The 23,457-nt window shown below is 41.4% G+C and overlaps 1 protein-coding gene across 4 annotated transcripts in view; it reads right to left on the bottom strand.

The window, feature by feature from the left end:
- Positions 1 to 2,190: 2,190 nt before the first annotated feature.
- LOC139271285 (antizyme inhibitor 1-like) overlaps positions 2,191 to 23,457 on the bottom strand; it is a 73,537-nt gene continuing 52,270 nt past the window's right edge. For all 4 annotated transcript variants that reach the window (XM_070888502.1, XM_070888505.1, XM_070888504.1 and 1 more), the window contains 9 exons: positions 16,563 to 16,739; positions 16,227 to 16,399; positions 9,477 to 9,611; positions 7,246 to 7,327; positions 5,706 to 5,786; positions 4,963 to 5,128; positions 3,778 to 3,896; positions 3,030 to 3,241; positions 2,191 to 2,895 (listed from right to left, as the gene is read on the bottom strand). In XM_070888502.1, the coding sequence (XP_070744603.1) occupies positions 2,766 to 2,895; positions 3,030 to 3,241; positions 3,778 to 3,896; positions 4,963 to 5,128; positions 5,706 to 5,786; positions 7,246 to 7,327; positions 9,477 to 9,611; positions 16,227 to 16,399; positions 16,563 to 16,739 (1,275 nt within the window). In that variant the 3' untranslated portion in view covers positions 2,191 to 2,765. The remainder of the gene's footprint in view (positions 2,896 to 3,029; positions 3,242 to 3,777; positions 3,897 to 4,962; positions 5,129 to 5,705; positions 5,787 to 7,245; positions 7,328 to 9,476; positions 9,612 to 16,226; positions 16,400 to 16,562; positions 16,740 to 23,457) is intronic.

The following is a 23,457-nucleotide window of genomic DNA, read 5'->3' on the forward strand; positions in this document are numbered from 1 at the left end:
TATAGGAGCAGGGAGGTGTTACTGCAGTTGTACAGGGCCTTGGTGAGGCCTCACCTGGAATATTGTGTTCAGTTTTGGTCTCCTAATGTGAGGAAGGACGTTCTTGCTATTGAGTGCAGCGAAGATTCACCAGACTGATTCCCAGGATGGCAGGACTGACATATGAGGAGAGACTGGATCAACTGGGCCTTTATACACTGGAATTTAGAAGGATAAGAGGGGATCTCTTAGAAACATGTAAGATTCTGACGGGACGGGACAGGTTAGATGCGGGTAGAATGTTCCCGATGTTGGGGAAGTCCAGAACCAGGGGACATACAGAAAATAGGTGCAGTAGGAGGCCATTCTGTCCTTCGAGCCTGCACCGCCATTCAATAAGATCATGGCTGATCATTCCCTCAGTATCCCTTTCCTGCTTTCTCTCCATACCCCTTGATCCCCTTAGCCGTAAGGGCCATATCTAACTCCCTCTTGAATATATCGAATGAACTGGCATCAACAACTTTCTGCGGCAGGGAATTCCACAGGTTAACAACTCTCTGAGTGAAGAAGTTTCTCCTCATCTCAGTCCTAAATGGCCTAGCCCTTATCCTAAGACTATGTTCCCTGGTTCTGGACTTCCCCAACATTGGGAACATTCTTCCCACATCTAACCTGTCCAGTCCCATCAGAATCTTATACATTTCTGAGATCCCCTCTCATCCTTCTAAACTCCAGTGAATAAAGGCCCAGTTGATCCAGTCTCTCCTCATATGATAGTCCAGCCTGAGCAGTCTTAGGATAAGGGGTAGGCCATTTAGAACTGAGATGAGGAGAAACTTCTTCAGAGTTGTTAACCTGTGGAATTCCCTGCCGCAGAGAGTTGTTGATGCCAGTTCATTGGATATATTCAAAAGGGAGTTAGATATGGCCCTTACGGCTAAGGGGATCAAGGGGTATGGAGAGAAAGCAGGAAAGGGATACTGAGGGAATGATCAGCCACGATCTTATTGAATGGTGGTGCAGGCTCGAAGGGCCAAATGGCCTACTCCTGCACCTATTTTCTATGTTTCTAATCCTCTGTCCATGCTAATATATTACCCCCACCCCCATGAACTTTTATCTTGTGCAGTAACCTTTTATGTGGCAGCTTGTCAAATGCCTTCCTATGAAAGCTGCCATTTACAGCAAGAAAAAAAAAAGTATTAGAAGCCCAAATTATAACTATCAAGGCTTAAAGTCTTGAAAGGGCCGGGTCACATCTATTGCCCCAGTTGGGTAATGTAGCAGTGCGCAAGATGTGGCCGGAGAACTCCTTCAAAAGCCCACTTCTTTTCTTTTGTTTGAACATAGAGCAGTTCAAACTCTCCAGCCTCGAGGACTTGTCGAACTGCTGCACTTAAGATGCAAGGGAACAGACCAGGCTCGTGAGAGCAAAAAGATGAGGTAGTTATTGTGTGTGCACAATTTTTTGGTCTGCATAGCTGAGCATAGAATTTTTGTGAGGGTTTGGATTTTAAATAGGGGAATTATTTAAATTGAGCGGCTGTAGATTTCTAGTGTGGGTAGAGCACTGGAATTTCCAGTGCATCAGGGCTGGGATTTTGAGTGTGGAGGGGGTCAATTTTTCAACATATGCAGCCAACTGAATAGTTGCACAAACGAATAATAAAAAACAATTTATTTCATAACAAAACAGCCATGGAAATTATAGTTTTTAAATACTGCAAAAAGTTCCAGATAAGGCAGTAGGAAGTGAAGTGAAATCTATTTTGCCTACAAAAGTAAACCACTGAGATGTTTTGATGTGATAAGATGCTCTAGCAATTCAAGTATTATTGGTGTTCAAGAAAAATGCAAGCAGGATGCGTTAGCCAGCTTGAGTTCTCCTCCCCCATTTGAGGTTCCTTGAAATTTACCCAGTTGGACTTTAAACATTTATTAATAAACAGACAGGGTAACTAAAGAGAAACCAACCATGTTGGTACTGTATATGTGAAGAAAATTTAGGTGCCAAGCAATATTAAAAACCAAAAAAAGGAACTGACATTTTTGTAAATATCAAGTAACATCTTGTATCGCAATATATTTTATGTTGAATTGTAGACATGTAAATGTAACTAATATGATTTCTCATCTTTAACAAGCTCTAGTCTGTTCTGCATTTTGCTTTTAACTCACTCAATGCTCAATTAATATAAAAAGCCAAAATGAAGCTATATAATTTTATTGGAAATCAAAACAGGGACAATAGATCATATAAAGTTTGCTGCAATTTTACATTTATTAAACTACAGAACAAAGCACATATTTTACACATCCTAAACATTTTACACATCAAGTCAAATTGCTCTGGTTATTCTGTTAAATGGGCAAAAAAAACCTCAAGACATCTATAACAAGAATATCTGTATAAAAATTGTGAACATGTAAACTGTTTAAGCAGGGAACCCAGTGATAGGTTTCCACCTCTTCCAAGTCATCCATTTTGTTGCATATTTTATTGTTGGTTTGTGGGGGGAGGGCGGGGAAGGGAGAAAGAGAAAGTAAAAAGTTACATCAACTCGCAGGCTTCATTTCAGATGGTTAAAATGTTAATTTTTCCACATGACCACTTGTAGTTATTCTAGCTGATTTCTGCCTGGTCCCGATTAACTATTTCAAGTGTTCGAGTTAAAATTTAACAAAAAAAAATTAAAAACAAAGCAGGATTGTTCCACTGGTTTTCTTCCACGTTGGAATGTCAACCAGACATGCGATTGAACAGAACTGCAAAATTCAGTAACTTAAGCACTGATGCCAGACAAACTAGCAGCTGGAAAGCCTTCCTCCTGGCTCAGCTTAAAACAAGAAGGCACACAAGAGAAGCTCTTCACAGGTGTTTCCAGGGTTAAACCAACTTCCTGCATCCAATACCTGAGACACAAAAAAAAAATCAATTAAAGATGAACATGTAAAAAGCATCTAATCCTTCCACCCACTTTTGTTAAATCAACTGGTCGTTAATTATCTTCATGCTTATTTAACAAACTAAATTTTGGGTTACTTACCAATCACTTATTGACATCACGCAGTAAACTGGTAGCCTCTGGAACTCACTAAAAGCAGACTGCTCCAATGTGTATGCTCCCATGTTTTCAAAGATGACCCAATCACCAACACTTAGTTCAGGGAGGAGACAGTGTTCCACAACTTGATCAAGCCCATCACAGGATGGTCCCCACAGGCTGCTGGCAAATACAGGCTCTCCTGAATTAGGTTTCTAATGGGAAAAAAGGGAAAAAATTAGAATGATTCTTCACTGGATAATGCATTGGACTATCCCACATTTACCCAGGAAAAGAAAGCAACTATAGAACTTTAAAGATGTTCTCGGGCTTCAAATAGGTAACTTACACAGGTAGTATCTGCAAAAATATGCTTATTTTTAGCTCGGGCAAAGCTAACTGAAGAGATTGCTTGTGTTAATTTTCACCTGTGGAATATAATACAGTACTTCTATAAGAACACAAGAAATAAGAGCAGGAGTAGGTCATTTGACCCCCTCGAGCCTGCTCCACCATTTAATAAGATCATGGCTGATCAGATCATGGACTCAAGTTCCACTTCCCTGCCCGCTCATCATAACAACTAGCCCCATTATCAGTTCAGATTTTGTTTGGTTGATGTACAAAATTACACTTACACTTCATGTAAATGCTTAACCGCATTTGATGAAGTCAAAAAACTTAAAATCTAGAATAATTGAATTTACAACAGTTTCTCTCTCTGATGCCCTCCAAACAATAACAATCTCACCTTGTGAAGAATTGGAATAGTATTCACAGTTCCATACAAATTGTTTGCAAAAGAGCCATAAACACCATCACTTATGTAATATATGAAAAATGGTTCATCATTCATGGAGGACATAACCACTGTAAGGGATAAGGAAATCATGATTAATTTTCAGAACTCAATTTTTGTTACTTCTTTAGTAAAACCATAACAACAGCCATTTTGGACTGGATGGTCAGTGGATTTGTATACTATCCTTTGGGTGAGGTCAAATTCAGCCCAGACTGATGGGATGATGGTCTCTAATAGTTTAAGGATTCTAGGGAAGATGAATTTTTAAAGGAAAGGTTAGAAAACTCCTTCAGCTTTGAAAAGAAACACGAGGGGGAAAACTTTACAGATATGCAAGATACTACATGGAATGCGAATAAGATTAATCCTGAGCACTATTTCAAGTTAAACCACAAATGCATGTTGAGGGAACATGAAGTACAAACTGATATTGGGAAATTCAGGAATGAAGCCAGGAAGCACTTTTTCCAGAGTGATTCATACCTGGGATTGCCTTCTGATAAGGTATGGAAGCACAAACTCAAGACATGAGACAATTGGATGCTGTTATGGAATAAATTGTAAGTTTCTATGGAAAGAGGAGATAGATTAGCCAAATGATCTCCCTCATCTGTACTTACCTTTGAGTTTCTATTAGCTTCAATCCAGTTACTAGTGAATTAAGAGTCCACATGATAAACCCAGCTATAATGTGGCACTCTAATTCAACTGCAACAATGGGTTGCACGCAATACAAGGCTTGAGGAAGAGGGGGACTGAAAGTGAACCTATAGAGATTAGGAGTATTCTTTTCAGGTTGGTAACAAAAGTATGTAAATGGGATAGAATAAAAGTAACTACTTAAAAACTGGTCGTGTTCATCTGAGCTAGAAATGTTTCATGGCACCAATGAATTGTTCAAAGTGGGGGTGGGGGAAGAAAGATAAGATTCTTTTTGATAAAAAGAACGGAAGGCATTAACACATTAAAAAGTAAATAAAATGATCAGAAATTAGCCATTCCAATCAATTATTGAGATAACAATACAATGTATCCTATGAATGTATTATATAGCCAACATATTAATGCTTTATATAGAGTCAATAGCATACTATTCTGCTAATAATGAAATTTGATGGGAACACTTGGGATTACCTCCGGATTGATCCTGTGAATCTCTTGCAACGGTCTTCTTGGCTACAATGTTAACTGCTAGAGTGAATGCAGAATTCACATAGTAGCTACCAGGTTCAGCAATGATTTTAATGCCACTTTCAGAAGGGAAGTAAATATCAAGGAGTGGATTAATGGCATCAAAAACCTAGAATGGGAGACAAATTCATGACTCAAATACCAACCATATTAAGATATTTATATTATACAGAAAGCAACACACTTAAAACTTAGGCTCACTAAACAGAGGCCCCACTTGGAATAGCTAGCTTAATTTAAGAACAAACTCACTACTACTATCTACACAGTGAAAACAATATAAATCATTTCAAATGTAGTGTCAGCGTATGTGCAAACAGCAAACTAAAAGAGTCAAATCCCTTTTTTTTTTAAAGTTTATTTTGTAAGCAGCTTATTAATCTTTCCTATTCTGTGGGAGAAATGAATAAACCACCAGATGAACATTTGGGGAGAAGATAGATAGCAGAAGAGGCAACTTGTTGTCAGGCCTTTGCCAATGAAGCTCTGCAACCAGCCATTACAGCTATTATCAAGTGTGCAAGAGCAGTCCAGGTTGCATTCTCTCCTGTGCTTACCACTTGACCATGAAACAGAGATTCACAGATTGGGGAAATTACCCATATCTTATTATTCTGTGACATAGTATATTGGATATTTTACCCCATACGTAGCATAAAGTACTTAGAACCAAGCCTTTTTCATACCTTTTCAAGTTGTAATTCACCATCTGCTCCAGAAAATCCACCTCCAATGTCAAGCAGATTCATGTTGAAATCAAACTCTTCCTACAACATAGAACACAAGGAATCAGGAAGATTTATTCAATTTTGCTTTGAAATAACTACATTGCTTTGTAAACTGCATTTCCTGTAAAATGACATACAAGGGTGGAAAATTAAACTATGGATAAATCACCATTAAAAGTTAAAAATGAAAATAGTTTTGAACAAATCTTTTGAATACAATGAAATACTTGAAGTCAAGAAAGATACAGGATAGTGAGATTAGTTTTGGATTGCTCTGACAATGGCAGCATGGACACGATTGACCAAATGGCCCCCCCTCCTGTACTATGTTGGGTGGGATTGGTTGGTGTGAGGGGCACTCTCTGTCTCCCAAGCTGCTGTAATTTACTCCAAGGAGAGCAGGTGAATTTGAGTATCAGTGAAGGATGAGATTTGAATGTGGATCCTCTGAGGAGTATGAATCTACATAGACGAAGCATATTGCTACTGTATTTGCTGGTAGAGTTCCAGGCCTCCACTGAATCTTTGCTCTTTTCTTGTGCAAGCTCGTAGAAGAACTCAGCAGAAGTTAAGGGAATACAAGCTAAATGGTATAATTTTAAAAAGGGGGTGAAAGAACAGAGAGACCTGAAAGTGTTTGTGCACAAATCTTTGAAGGTGACAGGACAGGTTAACAAAACAATTAATAAAGCCTATGAGGCAAAGAGAACAACCACCAGGAAGCTATGTTAAACATATAAAACACTAGTTCAGTCCCAGCTGCAGTATTGTTTCCAATTCTGGGCACCACAATTTAGGAAGGACATGAAGACTTTGGAGAGGGGAAAGAAGAGATTTACGAGAATGGTTCCAGGGATTACAGTTACGTTGATAAGACAAATTTCCTCTTAGATGTATCTTCTCTAAGGAGAAGCTGGGGTTGTTCTCCTTAGAGCAGATACATCTAAGAGGAAATTTGATAAAGATGTTTAAAATCATGAAGGATTTAGATAGAGTAAATAAAAAGAAACTGTTGAACTGCCAATGGCTGAAAGGTCAATAACGAGAGGGGACAGATTTTAAGGTGATTGGCAAAAGAACCAGAGGCAAAATGAAGAAAAACATTTTTACACAATGAGTGGTTAGGATTTGGAATGCACTGCCTGATAGGGTGGTGGAATTGGATAAATACTTGAAGGATAAAAAATCGTTGGGACATGGGGAAAGGGTGGAAGAGTGGGATTAAATAGATTGCTCTTCAAAAGAGCCGGCAGACTCGATGGGCCAAATGGCCTCCTGCTGAGCGGCACTATTCTATGATTCTAGATGTCTTGAAATCGGAGCAGATGACCCATCAACCCGTCGATCCACAATAGCCAAATGCAGTAAACCAATAGGAATCAATGAGAGTAGCACCCTCTATTGGATAAATTCTGTATTGTGATGCAAACAAATGATACTTCAAATTGTATGCTATTATAGTAAATCAAAGATTTCATTAATCCAATAGGATACTTACAGCCATATCAAAGACACATCGAGCATCAGCTAAAGCATGTAAATATGCCTCCATATTGCTGTTTGAGCTTGAAACATGAAACCTAGCAAAGATGTTGAAAAAAAATGAATGCCGTCATTTGTGATCACCTAGCATTCGTCACTGACAAGTCTAGAAGACTTTACAAGTCTAGAAGACTTTGCAAGTTTAGCCTTTACTAAACTTAATGGTTTCAACAGCTGCATCATTATCTAGTTTCCTCATTCCATTTTCAGCCTACATGTTGTAAAGTTTTCTATACAATTCAACATAGTAACTAATTAATCTTGAATAACTGTGATTTAATTATATTTCATTATAAGAGATAATGACATCTGAAGTCAGCTAATTTGGCTGGCAGACTAGATCCAATTGCTACGTATTTCAGAGGCAAGTGTGAAAAAAATTACAAAAATAGAGCTGTGTACCAGGTGACTAAAGCAAACAGTTGACATTTTATGTTTAATATTTATAGCAATTTCCACCAATAAATAAATGACTGAAGTAGACACACTATTATTGCTAGCAATAATTACATAAAAGGGCTAGAAATCTGGAACCTGAGCTATCTACATACAAGTGATATGGGTGCTAAATCTCTGAAACCGCATCCCCCTCGTGCCAGATATTATAAAACTAAGTGTCTAGAAATCTACAGGCCTACAATTTTAATTCACTGTGCTAATGTGGAAGCGACGATTACATGTTAGCCAAGTTATTAATATTGATTTGTAGTTATGTTTATGGGTCCTTTTTCCAGTGTATGAACAGTAAGGTTTGGATCTATTGCAATGGTTTGACCACAGACTGCAAATTTAGACTTTTGTGCAATAAACCCTAAGCAAACATACTTGAGCAATTCTGTGGGCTCCGAATATCCACTGGATGATTCTAACTTCCCTTACCACACTAGGTTCCATAACCTAATTTTTGTTCTTTTCTTTAGCATATTTTAGAGTGGGGTGGGTGCAAAGAAAGAGGTGTCCAGAATAAACAAAATGTTGTCCACATTTTTCGATGCTATATTTTCATCATCGTCTTTAAAAAGAAACCATGAAAGAAAATAGAATTAAATTGACCTAAATATCACAAACTACTTTAAGGGATAATTTCTACAGTTGCATTTTCAAAGAGGATGTTCAACTGATTGCACTTAAGTGATGGCAAAATCTTCTGCCCTAGATTTTATACCATCTGTATAGAGGGCACACAGCCACAATAATTTTAGGTTTGCAGAATACAATTATATAGCATTTGAGCACTTTATTAGTCTCAGCTTCACCATGTAATTAATTCTCAGATGGATTTATAACTAAACGTCACTTCCTGACTAGCTCGAGCCCCCATCCTCATCCCAGAAATCACCTTGTGGAAAAACATGACTAGTAAAATGCATCTCACTGTACATGCAAGCCAAAGATAGCATTCTAACAGGAGACAAAAATGAGTTAATCAGACCGTCTAAGCTCCAGCAATTGACCGGCACGGGAATAAGTTTAAATTACATCTGGTATGAACCATAAGAACCAAAACTGAGTGTTCTAAACATACACATGGAGCTTACACTTTCCTTCTCCTTCCCTCCCCCGAAAAACACACCCTGGATAGAACGTCTCTTTAATTATCTTCCATTTTGCCAAAATGGGGTCATATACCAAATCAAAAAGACCTGTTCTTCATTCTCTACCAATGGTATTTTCATACCAGGCTCTAAGAAGTATGTGAGTGGGCTATCGAGAATTCCCCATTTCCATTGCTGTGGCCAACTATTTGGCCTCCACTTGATATTTTCCAAGCTCAGCTACATTACTTTGAACATAAGAACATAAACCACAAATGGAAGCCAGAAACCAGAAATAATCCAGTTTAAAGGAGCGAGAGAGTCACCATTTGTACACCTCTTCTGTAACACATGTACGGTGTCCCAATTTCTCTGATTTGAATTGCCTAAAAAAATGTGCTGGACATTTGGTGTTCAACTGAAAAAACACACTAGAATCTTTACACCAGCTAAATATAAAAATTGCACCAATGGGCAAGGTGAACAGATCATAAAAATCAATATGAATGTGTGCCTGTACCAAATTTGAATGGCAGATGTTCAAATTGTAGTTTAATGCATAACTTTCAATCAGGAAGTATTACATTGCTTAGTTTCAAGATATCCCATTAGAATTTTATGTAACTGATTTGAGAGAGATTATGCTGCTCACCTGACACCAACCACCTGAACCCCTAGTTCTTTTGCAGATTCCAACAGGTGCCTGCAGTCCTTCAAAGTAGCTCCAAACTTCATACTCATCTCATTTTCTTCACCTGAATCAGCAGTTGCAATGTCTACCAAGAGCCTAAGAGAAGAGGAAGATGATTGGGGCACAGTTGGTTTACATCATCATCACATGTGTAGCTTGAAGACTGTCAGAAGTATGAAGATTATGTTGGCAGGAGCTCCCGCTTCCAAGCTCGGAATGTGAACCTAAATAAAAACAAATCCTGCACAGGAGAGAAAACTGGTGATTAGGGCCTAGATGTGTAGCTACATATGTTGTAAAGGACATGAGGGGGAGAAAAAAAATGCAGCAAGCCAAGACTCAATTGTTTCATCAAAAGAGTTGACTGGGTGCTGTAACAAAAGACCATTTAAGAACAGCATTTAAGTCATGCAATTAAAACACAATTCTTTCAACAACAAAAATCTGTGCTTGGAGTAAAATTGTTTTTGGATAACAAGACAAATACTTTTTAGCTAATAATATGATTACTGACCTAATTACTCCCCCTCCCACTTAAAACTCTTGCTGATCTTGGCTGAGGTGGCACTACAACATTATATTTGGGTCTTAAAAGTTTGGGCGGGGGGAGGAAAGGTTCCACTCCTAACAACTAGCCACACTCATGATGGAAAGTGTGATTTTATGAACATGTAGTGTGGACATCACTGAAGTCGCCTGTGATTTCCCACCAATGGCAGAACAGCATGTCAATATGTATTGTTCAGGCTCTACATGTAGAATGGGTGTCAACAGCCCTCTGGTACCTTGCCTCTGGAACTGTATCTCAGCACGAGCCATGCCCTTCAGGAGAGGAAAACAAGTGGTTTCTTTTCCACATTTTGTACTACTTTGATTGAATGTGTTTTGAATGTCTTGCAAAAATGTAACTTCTACAAGAAAATTTGACAGATCTCTTCTCACCCAAGATTGTTTTTGTTGGCTTTGGAACTATAATTATTTTACAATATTACAATGCACATTAGGTTTTCAGTATTAACTACCAACCCACTATCCAATTCTGAAACATTTATCTGCTACGAACAGGCCACAGTTACACATAGTTTTACTAAGAAGTGTCAAGGACATCCAGTGAAACTGTAGAACTTTACAGTGCAGCCAGTTATGGGTATTATGAAGCAAACTGAGCACCACGAGTATGATCAATTTATTTCCATGCAATATGATTAACTTCCAATTCAAAATGAAATTAACAATATTTTCATAGGAGTGCACTCAAAATACATAAGTAAACCCAGTATCAGAAAATCTGACTCCTGCTCCTCCTGGTTCCATATTCAGGATGTAAAAATATTTTTACTTAGCTTTTTGGTGACAGCCTGCAGAGGTCCCTTAAGGACTGCTGGCTTGGCTGCTTTAGCCAGAGAAAACTGACTGCAACTTGCATGGCACAGGCTGCAGTCAATCCTGATCCAGTTTCCTAAAGCAGCCTGAAATGAGCATTCAGTCCTCTATAGGCAATGGTTTGTAGCAGGTGCCCTGTACGATTCCCGGGTGTTCTAACCAATTTAGTATACGGCGCAAACCTAACTGTCACAAGCTGTACTGGTACCTTCAGTGGCCGTTTGTCGCCTGAAAAATGCAATCCAATTTCTAGGCCATAGACTTTTTCTTCATTTAATCTTGTTTACATATATGCACTATGTTTGCCCTGAAGGATGAAAGATCTGTTCTGTGCAAGCAATAATACTAAAGATTTAAGGATGTCTGTGGCTAACAAAGACATTTCTTGTGAATGTCCACTTGCAAACAATTCCTATAAACTAGTAAATGGGGTGGTGGGGGGGGGGAAGCTCAGATGAAAATTGTAGTACAAATAAGTTCAAAAACAAACGAAAGGGAAGAGAGTAGATTAACAGTCAGAAATTGTGCTTTAGGCACTACAAGTAAAGGGAGAACTAAAAAAATGTAAAGTGATTAAACCAGGAGAGAGAAATAAGAAACAAGTTGAGTAAAACATTAGAGCTGAAGGACAGGCTCGGTGTGTGGCCCAAATAAGCGTTCTTTATACAAACACACAGAGCATAAGGAATAATCTGAATGAATTGCAGGCACAAATTCAAATTGGAGGGTATGGCATTACTGAGACATGGCAGCAAGACGGTCAGGATTGGGAATTAAATATATCAGATTATTTAGATCTAGGAAAGATAGGGAAAATGGCAGAGGGGGAGGAGTAGCCTTCGTGATTAAGGATGAAATCACTTCAATGATAAGAGGATATAACGAGAGGTAAGCAGGCACTGGAGACTTTATGGGTAGAATTCAGAAATAGGAAATGATTTATGGGAATTGTGTATCGGCCCTATGGTAGCAGCTGTGAAGTATTAGATCGTATAAATGCAGAGAATAGACAAGCGTATAGCAAAGGCAGAGTGGTTTTATTGGGGGATTTTAACTTTCATATAGATTGGGATAAGCAGACTAGCACCTGTCAGCAAGGTAGTGAATTTCTTGAGTGTCTGGGATAGTTTTCAACAACATGTCCTAGAGGCAACAAGGAAGCAGGCAATATTAGATTTAGTAATGAGTAATGAGCCAGATTTAGTTAACAGCCTAACTGTGCATGAAAATTTATCCAATCGTGATCATAACACGATTGAGTTCAACATAACATTTTAAAGAGAGAAAGATGAAGCATCTAAGATTCCAGATTTGGGTAAGGCCGACTTCAATGGGATGAGACAGAGACTATCCACAGTAAACTGGGCAAATCTGTTAATAAGTCAAGTGACAGATGATCAGTGGGAGTTGTTAAAAAAGAATTCAAGGTGATACAGAACCAGTTTATGCCCCTGAGGGGCAAGAGCTCTACTTGCCAAAAAAAACTAGCCATGGACGACTAAAGACTAAAGCATAAAACTAAAAGAAAAAGTGTACAAAAATGCAAAAAAAGCACAGATCCTGGCAAATGGGAAAGATACAAAGAGTCACAAAACAGACAGTAAGAGCTACAAAAAGGGATGAAAAGAAACTTGCAAGGGACATCAAAATGAACAAAGAATTTTGACAATTATATTAGGAAAAAGAGGATAGTCATGAGCAATGCTGGCCCCTTAAAAACTGAAAGCGGTAATATTGTCAATGAGAATAAGGAAATGGCGGACATATTGAATAACTATTTTGCGTCAGTAAAGTGGATAGCATGCCGGAAATCCCAAGGAAACTAATATTGAATCAGGGACATGGCCTCAATAAAATTAATGCAAGTAACAGTAATGAAGAAAATAACAGCGCTAAAGAGTGACAAATCCCCAGGACCAGATGGTTTCCATCCCAGGGTTTTAAAGGAAGTAGGTGAGCACATTGCAGATGCCCTAATTATAATCTTTCAAAGTTCTCTCGATTCAGGAACTGTTTTTTTAGATTGGAAAATTGCATGTCACTCTGCTATTTAAGAATGGTGAGTGGGGGAAAGCAGGGGAATTATAGACCAGTTAGCCTAACATATGTTGTCGGGAAATTACTAGAGTCTATAATTAAGGATAGGGTGACTGAACACCATGAACATTTTCAATTGATCAGAGAGATTTGTGAAAGGTAGGTTGTGCCTGACAAACCCAATATAATTTTTTGAGGAGGTGACTAAAGTAGTGGGCAGGGGAATGTCTATGGATGTTATTTATATGGACTTCCAGAAGGCAGTTGATAAAGTCCCACATAAGAGACTGTTAACTGAGGTAGAAGCCCACAAAATTGAGGGCAAAATATTGACCTGGTTTGGAAATTGGCTGAGCGGCAGGAGACAGGCAGTATGGATAATGGGTAGGTACTCAAATTGACAGGATGTGACTAGTGGTGTCTCGCAGGGATGTGTGATGGGGCCTCAACTATTCACAATATTTATTAACGACTTAGATGATGGCATAGAAAGTCACATATCCAAATTTGCTGATGACACAAAGATAGGGCAGCACTGTAGATGAAAGCATAAAATTACAAAGGGATATTGATAGATTAAGTGAATGGACAAAACTGTGGCAAATAGATTTCAATGTAGGCAAATGTGAGGTCATCCACTTTGGACCTAAAAAGGATAGAACAGGGTACTTTCTAAATGGTGAAAGGCTAAAAACAGTGGAGGTCTAAAGGGACTTGGGGGTCCAGCTACATAATTCATTAAAATGTCATGAACAGGTACAGAAAATAATTAAAAAGGCTAATGGGATGCTGGCCTTTATATCAAGAGGAGTAGAATACAAGGGGGTAGAAGTTATGCTGCAGCTACACAAGACCCTGGTTAGACCACACCTGGAGTACTGTGAGCAGTTCTGGGCACCACACCTTAGAAAGGATAAATTGGCCTTGGAGGGAGTGCAATGTAAGTTTACCAGAATGATACCCGGATTACACAAATTATGATCGTACCTTGTATTCCCTAGAATTTAGAAGGTTAAGGGGTGATTTGGTTGAAGGTTTCAAAATATCAACCCTAACTGTTCCCTTTAATAGATAGAAACTATTTCCACTGGTTGGGGGTTCTAGGACTATGAGACATAGTCTAATAATTAGAGCCAGACCTTTCAGGTGCTAGATCAATTGTTCATTTTAAATCTGAGATTGATATCTTTTTGTTAACCAAAGGTATTCGGGAATATGGGCCAAAGGCAGGTATATGGAGTTAGGTCACAGATCATCCATAATCTCATTGAATGGCAGAACAGGCTAGAGGAGCTCAATAGCCTACTCCTGTTCCTATTCCAACCTTTTCCTATCAGTTGTCATGTAGTATAGCTTAAAGTCTTGAGCAAAAGGTATGATTTTTGGCGCCTTTATCAATCCCAGACAATAATGATTGTAGTGGCAATAAGATGCAGAGAACAATAAACTGCAGACATTTTTTTTTAAACAAATCAGGTAAAAAAAGATGCTAATTTTTAAATTAAATCATATCCTGAATGTTGCAGTAGATTGTATTTTTAATAGTATCGAAGTGAACTCCATCTAGGATTTTCTTCTTTTGGTGTACGCAACTCTTAACTTATTAACAGCATCTGTGAGCATCACTCAGGTCTTTCTCATAGAAAATGCAGAATTTACAGGAAAAGGTGAATTAAAATGAGCAAAAAATGTAAATGGGGAGACACAGATTGCACAAATGGTACCGATAGTAAAAAGGTAGCATTGTAAGAGGTCCACGACATATGTTAGTCCTTACTCTTTAAATTAAGCTATACTACACATATCATGGATGGATCAACCATCCAATAAAAAAAACATGGGTGTGCGCCCCTTCTAGGTACTATCCGAACCAAGCCTGCACTACACAAGAGCTTCCTGGAGTATATCCTTTATATTTTTTGTGAAGATCAAATAATTGTTGCAATTTTTTTGATTTAAAAGTAAAGTATTAATGATATTTTCCCCATTTGGATTATTTTTGCTCTGGACAATTTTTAACATCAAAATACTGAACACAAAGATCCGCCTGTCTGACCATAGAATCTAGACTTTACAGTACATTGATAACAGCTATTTACTGGCACCCAAGCAATTATATCAATTCAATAAAGGCTTATAGTAACACGAATAGTGATAAACAGCAACACTGTGCTGCTCAGACTGAGCTTCAAATGGTGACTTTGTTTTATCTGCATGTATGGTTTCAGAGAAGTTGTGAACTGCGATACATAAAAGAATACCAGCTTTTGGGGGAAAAAAATGCGGATCTAATAGGCTGATCTTTATTTTCAGCACTACATTTAAATCAGTGGTTTGGGTGGAGGGGTAAGTTCTGAAATTGAAGAAATCTGGGGGTTTTTTGTCTTTAGATTTGAGTTCTGTAATTAAAAAGATCAGTGATGTTCTTTTGAGGGATGAGCATCCTGTAATTTTTCTGTTTCTGCAGTTGGATAAGCTCTTATGATATTATAACAAAATTATAAAAACAGCTAATTGTGCACTGCAACAACAACTTGCATTTACATAGCACCTTTAACATAGTGAAACTTCCCAAGGTGCTTCACAGGAGTGTTATCAAACAGAATTTGACACTAAGCCACACAAGGAGATTTTAGGACAGATGACCAAAAGCTTGGCCAAAAGAGTAGGTTTTAATGAATGCCTTAATGGAGGAGAGGGAGATAGGAGCTTTAAGGATTTAGAGACCACCAGTGAACATGAAAATGTTCTACCAAAAAATCATGGACCTGAAACATTAACTCTGGTCCTCTCTCCACAGATGTTGCCTGACCTGCTAAGTACTTGCAGTATTTTCTGTTTTTAATTTAAGAAAATATTCCCAATTTCTTTTTAAAAGGTTACTATTAGAAACCAAGTGTAGCCAGGGGAATTTTAGAAATTCACATAAAATCTAATCTAAAACTGAAGTAATTCAAATTAGAGGAGACATCACTTCTTACAGATGCACAGACAAGCATCCATTTTTGAAGAACCTAATTCTTAACACTGCTCCTCAAGACAGACAAATCCATTCATGAAAAGGCAACCGACGATTTAAAGGAACAAGATATTACCCAGCTTTTGGTTAAGATCAAGTAGAATTTAGTCACTAAGTTGGTAACTTCTTCAACAGAGAATGCTAGTGTGTACTGATGGTTTTACAATGCAATATACTGTTCAATCTCACAGCACCAGAACGGAGGAAGAGAATATTCCAGTTATATGTTAAACAATCTATACAACATATTTTAGTTAGCTTTATACACTTACTTGGCATTGGGATGGTTACGTGCAATTTTCAGAAGTTCAGCATCGTTATCACAACTCATGACATTTATTCCCTTTTTAGCTGCAAACTTAATCTGGGAGACTTGCTTGCATGGGTTTGTGTAGATGATATTTTCAGATGTTACACCCAAACTTTGCACAAGAGTTATTTCATTCTGTGTGAGGAAATACATAAGTTTTCAGATATACAAGCTTTATATGCTCCAATTCTCTGCATAATATTAGTTAAGAATTTAAATAAAATTACTGAACTATGGAATACATAGATCTCTAGAATCAATGCAAAAGAACATAAATACAGACTATAGCAACTGTCACCTTGTTTGCACAAGCAAAACCAGTTCCAAGAGCTGCCAGAACTTCAATTACAGATTGACTGCTGTTACACTTAACAGCGTAAAATGGTTTCACGTGTGTCATCACATTCTGCCACCGAATGTTCTTCTTCACAACATTCCCAAGATCAGCAACAAAGAAGGCATTTCTTTTAGTTTGCTATAAATGAGAGATTAGAAAAATATTTAGTGTCTAATTAAAATTAGAAAGAACTGCATGCTAAATCTCACTTTAGTTACCTGAAACATTACTCCATGGCTACTGTACAGTGACAACAGAAATAAAGCTCTCTGATGGCTCAACTGGTTAATGCAATGAGTCGATTAGCCATAAACATGAAGATCCCAGCCAGGTTTGCTTCCCAATCTGTGCTAGTTAGTTGGTTTCGGCTGGCCAAATTAGTGACATCCAGCAACTCTCTGGAAATGAATATGTGAACGCCAGATGAGGTCAGGACCCTGCTTAAACTGTGATGCTCCCTGCAGTCAAATAGCACACCAACATTCACAGAAAAGCAAGTGGAGGTTTACACATTAAGGCTTCCTTAGTGGAGGAACTATAAAGGGCAGCCAGTTAATTTTTCGGATACACGGTTCCCAGCCCAGAGTTTCATTTGACAATGGCGCCAGTCAGTCAACTGAGCATGGAGGTCAGTGTGTCCAATTTATGACGCTCCCAATTATCTGTCCATTAATAATGCACCAGGAATAGAGTCTCCAAATATTTACCCTTATATCCAAGGAGATGGAAGAAAACAAAATCAATAGAAAAGGAAAGTTTGTTTATAACCTTATAACATGGACATAGGCAGTGAAGTGAAATTACTAGTTCAGAGTAGAGAACTGGAATAATATGAATGTTCTCAATTAATGAGCTTGGGCACAAAGTATTATTGAACAAGGTTTGTTGAGTTCAGGAATCAAATTAAGCCCAAATCCACTTCTGAAAATAAAAGTTACCATCGACACAAACATCTTATTTTAATTGTTTAAATTATAAAGAATACAAATTTATCTTTAAAGACTTCCATTTGTTCAGCAGGTAATAAAACATTATTCTCAAACTGTCAATTAAAAATTTATTTTGATTGAAAATGTTTAGAAGCAAGTTGAGGCAACATACTATTCATGGAAAGGTTCCCTCACAAATGCAGCAGCTGAACAAATCAAAATATATCAAATTAGCATGTCACTTGATTGTCTAGACATATGATCCTTTAGTGCACAAGTTTCTACAACAGTTGCATAAAAATTGAAACAACTTTAAATGGGTGAATACATTAAAATGGTTGTTTTAATAAACCGTTTTTATTCATGGAAGTGCAGTTTTCAGAATGGGGGGGGCTTATATGTGAATAAAGTGACAAATGCTCCAATTGGGTGCAGTGGATTTAGAAACGTCTTATCGTTTACTGGCAGTATGTCAAGTTCCAATCATCACAGGAATGTTTAAAAAATAAAAAGCACTTCTACAAAGGAGCATGACAACAATATAAATGGTATCGTTTCTACAGCACTAGGAATGGACGTCAAAATTTCAGATCTGCTTCAGTAAACACACTGCCAATATAAATCCACTATTAGATTCTATTACAGCAACAGCAAAGGACCTTAAGGTTTCTTGAAATTTAAACACAAATGTTATCTGTGCATTAAAATGACAAAAATTATAAAATCTGACCAGAGCTCTATAAACCTGAATTAAGGTCTTCCCCCTCCCCTTCCATCCCATCCCCCCAAATGCCCTATTATTGGGCTCAAGTTTCAGACCCCCGCTAGAACGGCGCACATCGGAGAGGCCCACCTAATTTGTAGAACAGAAATTGCGCCGAATACTTACCTCGCGATTCTCCGATAGCTGTAGGCCCAATTCCAGCTCGGCGTGGCGCAGCAGGAGCTGCTGGGGGCGGAGCTACAGCCCTGCACCAAAAACATTGGCGGCAGCTGCGCGCATGCGCAGTGGAGGTTGTGCGCGTGCGCAGTAGCTCCTGGCCCTCCTAGCGCGTCCTGTCTCCGGGCGACAACCCTATCCCAGGCCAAAGGGACGTCGCCCCTATCCTGGGCCGAGTGGCCTGACACATCTTACCTTGTTGGCGGGGCCTGCCCGCCCCGCATCTTGCTGGGGGCCGGCTCCGCCCGAAGTGTCGTAGTCGTCTTCTGTGTGCAGGCCCCGCCTGAAGTCCTCGGCGGGGGCCCGGTTTCTTCATTGGCGGTGGGGCCCATCCGCCCGGCATCTCGCTGGGGGCGGGCCCCGCCCAAAGTGTCAGCGGCGGCGGCCCAGCATCATCTGCGTGCGTGCCCCGCCTGAAGTCCTTGGCAGGGCCTGTTCAGCTTTTCCCACCCGCACCCTCCTCCCTTTCCCCCCTCACCCTCTCTTCTTTTCTCCCCCTCCCTTCCCCTCCCCCGTCAGAAACAGAGAGAGACAGAATGAGAGACACTCTATGACAGAGACAGAGAGAGAGAGAGAGAGAGAGAGAGAGAGAGAGACACTGGGGGACCCCATCCCAGCACGCAGTTGGAAGGCTCCCGATGCTGCAGTAGGTGAGTAGAAATAATTTTATTATTTATTGATGGATTTTTAACATTATTTTTTTTAATTTATTATTTTTTAATTTGTTTGGATTGATTTATTGATTTATTTATCATTTATTATTGATGATGGCTCTTTATTTGTAAAAGTGAAGTGTTTAATGTTTGTAAACTTCCCTCCCTCCCCCCTATCTCTCGTTCCCTACGCCTGATTTATGTGTAGGCAAGGTTTTTCTGAGCGTACAAATATCTACACTTACTCCATTCTAAGTTAGTTTGGAGTAAATTTTTGCTGCCGAAACTTGCAAAACAGGAGTCAGTGGCTGGACACGCCCCTTCTTGGAAAAGAAAATCTGTTCTAAAATGAAACTATTCTAACTCACTAGAACTGAAGCAAACTGAATGCCGAGAATTGCAATTTCTAAGATGCTCCATTCTAAACTAGTTGCTCCAAAAAAAATAGGAGCAACTCAGGCCGAAACTTGAGCCCTATGAAGGGGCCAAGTTTCCACAGGAGTTGCTCCAATTTTATTGGCAAACTAGTTTTTTTCTTTGAGTACCGTAAAAATCGCAATTCTCCACATTTAGTTTGCTCCAGTTTCAGTGGGCCCAAGTTTCCACACGCGCCGAGAACGGCGCAGTCCCGACCTGAACGCCCGTTTCTCGCGCCACAAAGTGCGCCTAAAAAAATCCTCGGTATTCTCCACCTACTTGCAGGTCCTCTGGCCCTCGGCGCAGCCAGCACGAGCTGTTGGGTGGGGCGGAGCCAGGTCCCTGTGCTGAAAACATGCCGGGACCTCTGCACATGCGCGCTACAGTGGGCACGCAAGTGCAGTAGCTCCAGGCGCCGAACTGTGTGGGAGAGGCCCGAAGCACACAGCCCCTAGCCCTGGCTGAATGGCCTCACTGGGGCTGCGTGAATAAGGCTCCTCCCACGGCCAGCTCCTGCTCCCCCCCCGCCCCCCGACCAGATCCTACACTCGCTCCCCGCCCCCCCCCCCCCCGCCTCCGGACCAGACCCAACACTCGCGCCCCCCGCCCCCCCCCCGACTGACCTGCGCTCCTGTTCCCGCTCCCCGACTCGACCCGCGCTCCTGTTCCCGCCCCCCCGACTGGACCCGACCCGACCCGCGCTCCTGTTCTCGCTCCCCGCCTCCCCGACCCGACCCGCGCTCCTGTTCCCGCTCCCCAACTGGATCCGACACGACCCGCGCTCCTGTTCCCGCTTCCCCGACTGGACCCGACCCGCACTCCTGTTCCCGCTCCCCGCCTGGACCCAACCCGACCCGCGATCCCGCCCCCCCCCCCCCCCCGCCGGACCCGACCCGACTCCTGCTCCCGGACTGGATCCGACCTGACCGATCTCTCTCTCTCTCTCCTCTCTCCCCCGACCCGAACCTCCCCGACCCAACGCCACTTACCTGTAAATCTGGTGCTGGGGACGGGCCCGTTCAGCCTTCGGTCCTGAAAGGCCTGCCTGAAGCACTTTCACACAGGTAGGAAGATGGTTTATTTAATCTTTTCTTGGCTTATAAATGTTTATTCAGGTTGGATTTATTTGTATAATATTTGTAGAAGTATAAATAAGGATTTATTATAGAATTTAATGACTTCCCTTCCCCCCCCCCCCCCCACCTCGTTCTGGACGCCTAATTTGTAACCTGCGCCTGATTTTTTAATGTGTAGAACAGGTTTTTTCAGTTCTACAAAAATCTTCACTTGCTCCATTCTACTTTAGTTTGGAGTATGTTTTCACTGTGGAAACTTTCAAATCAGGCGTCAGTGGCCGGACACGCCCCCTTTTGAAGAAAAAATTCTGTTCCAAAGTAGAACTGTTCTACCTGACTAGAACTGCAGAAAAAAAAGTGGAGAATTGCGATTTCTAAGATAGTCCGTTCTCCACCAGTTGCTCCTAAAAATCAGGCGCAAATCATGTGGAAACTTGGGCCCAGTGAGTTAATTTAGTTTCTTTTTAGTTCAGTTTTTTTAATCCCAAAAGGCGGCGTTACCAGCCACTCACGCCTGTTTTGGCCATTTAAGCAAGTTTAGACAGCCAATAGTTACTCCAAACTAACTTAGGCCAGCGTATGTGCCCACTTTTGTATGCTCAGAAAACCTTGCACCTTGCGGACACTTTAGAAATCAGGCGCAGGTAGCCAGAGATGGGGATTGGGGGCGGGGGGGTAGGAAAGGGAAGTTAAGAGGATTTTCCAAAGCACTAAACACCTTCACAACAACATTAAAGCAGCAGAAGTACATTTAAAGCACGAAGCACTAAACAAAGCAGAACATTTAAAGCACCAAGCACTAAACAAAGCACAAAAATAAGCATTCAGTAATAAAAAGTACAAGGAAAGCTCCAACTTACAAAGCACCAAACAAAGCACAAAAAGTAATAAGCAATTCATTAATAAAAAAAAAGGAACCCTGCACCTAAAGCACGAAGACCAAAGTAATAAGCAATCAATAACAGATAAAAAATAGAAGTCCTACCTTTATGTGAAAGGAAGGCAGTGGGCCGTCGATGAGGGAGGGGAGGGGAAAGAGAGGGGGCGTGGAGAGATGGGGGGGGGGCGTGGAGCGCGGGGGGGGAGGGGGCGTGGAGGGGAGAGGGGCGTGCAGCGCGGGGGGAGGGGGCGTGGATTGCGGGGGGGGGAGGGGGCGTGGAGCGCGGGGGGAGGGGGCGTGGAGGGAGGGGGCGTGGAGCGCGGGGGGGAGGGGGCGTGGAGCGCGGGGGGGGATGGGGCGTGGAGCGCGGGGGAGGGGAGGGTACGTGGAGCGCGTGGGAGGGGAGGGTACGTGGAGCGCGTGGGAGGGGAGGGTACGTGGAGCGCGTGGGAGGGGAGGGTACGTGGAGCGGGGGCGTGGAGGGGGAGTGGAGCGCTGGGGGGGAGGAGGGGGCGTGGAGCGCTGGGGGGGAGGGGGGAACGTGGAGCGCGGGGGAGGGGAGGGGACGTGGAGTGCTGGGGGGGAGGGAGGGGACGTGGAGCGGGGGGGGGGGGGAGGGGACGTGGAGCGCGGGGAGGAGGGAGGGGGCGTGGAGCGAGGGGGGGGGATGGGTTTCAAAGAGGGGTGGTGGGTGAAAGGGGATGTGTGAAAAGAGGGGGGGGGGGGGAGAAGAGGAGAAAGTGGGGGGGGAGAAAGGCGGGGGGAGAAAGAGGAGGGGAGAGAGAGGAGGGGAGGGTAACAAGAGGCGGGTGGGGATGGAGGAACATACAAGCTTGCCCAGGTCCCATCCTATTCACGTCTTGTCCCCAATCTCTCTGCTTTCCTGTTATCCCCGGCCCCCTGAGCATCTCTGAGACAGTCCCAAGGAACACTCCTCCTTTCACCTTCCTTCTTGATGGTCGCTTCTTTCTTTCTTGTTTGGCTGTTCCCGGGATCTCCTGTCTCCGATGACTGACATTGCCATCTGTTCCCTTGCAGATCGTGGCAGGGAGCCCAATTGGCCAGGGCTATGGGCGGCGTGCTTTGGGTCCCTCCTACACAGCCTGCAGCACATGCTCATAGACTCTGGGGGTGAGGAGCTACTGCACATGAGCGCCGGGACCTGACTCTCTTCCGCCCCCCTCCCTCCCCCACCACCACTGATTCTGCTGTACTCCGCCGAGTCCGAAGGAGGCCTGATGAGCGTGGAGACTACCATGGTAAGGTTTAGGTGCGCTTTTTGTCCCAGAAATTCGGCGCACCTCACACTGGTGCGCCGTTCTAAGGGTCGGTGGACACTTGGCCTCTTTGTAACTGATACGTTTCTCCTTTTTAAACCAACATTGAAATCGATCATATGATGATAATCTAACAAGTAAGAGAACATATATCCAAGTCTAGCTCGTAACTATATTACTAAATTGAGTATGGTCTGATCTCATTGGTTCTATAACATATTACTCCAGAAAACCACCTTGAATGCACTCGTGAGCACTTGCTTCAGAAAAATGAATATTCCGATAAATTCTAATTTAACAACTACTTATTATAGGTATTCACTTGGCTCCATTGGTAGCACTTTCATCTCAGAGTTAAAAGGTTGTGGGCTATAGCCCCATTCCAGAAATTACATAGAATTTACACCACAGAAGCAGGCCACTGGTGTATGCTCCTCTCACTCTACTTTAATTTAACCCTCTCAGCATAGCTTTCTATTCCTTTCACCCTCATGTACTTATTTAGCTTTCCCTTAAATGCATCTATGTTATTCGCCTCAACTACTCAATTTGTTAGCAAGTTCCACATTCTCACCACTATCTGGGTAAAGAATCTTCTCCTAAATTCATTATTGGATTTATTACTGACTATCTTGTATTTATGACTCCTAGTTTTGGACTCCCCAAGTGGAAACATCTTGGGGC

Source organism: Pristiophorus japonicus, chromosome 1 (genome assembly GCF_044704955.1).
Source record: "Pristiophorus japonicus isolate sPriJap1 chromosome 1, sPriJap1.hap1, whole genome shotgun sequence".
NCBI classification, from domain to species: domain Eukaryota; kingdom Metazoa; phylum Chordata; class Chondrichthyes; family Pristiophoridae; genus Pristiophorus; species Pristiophorus japonicus.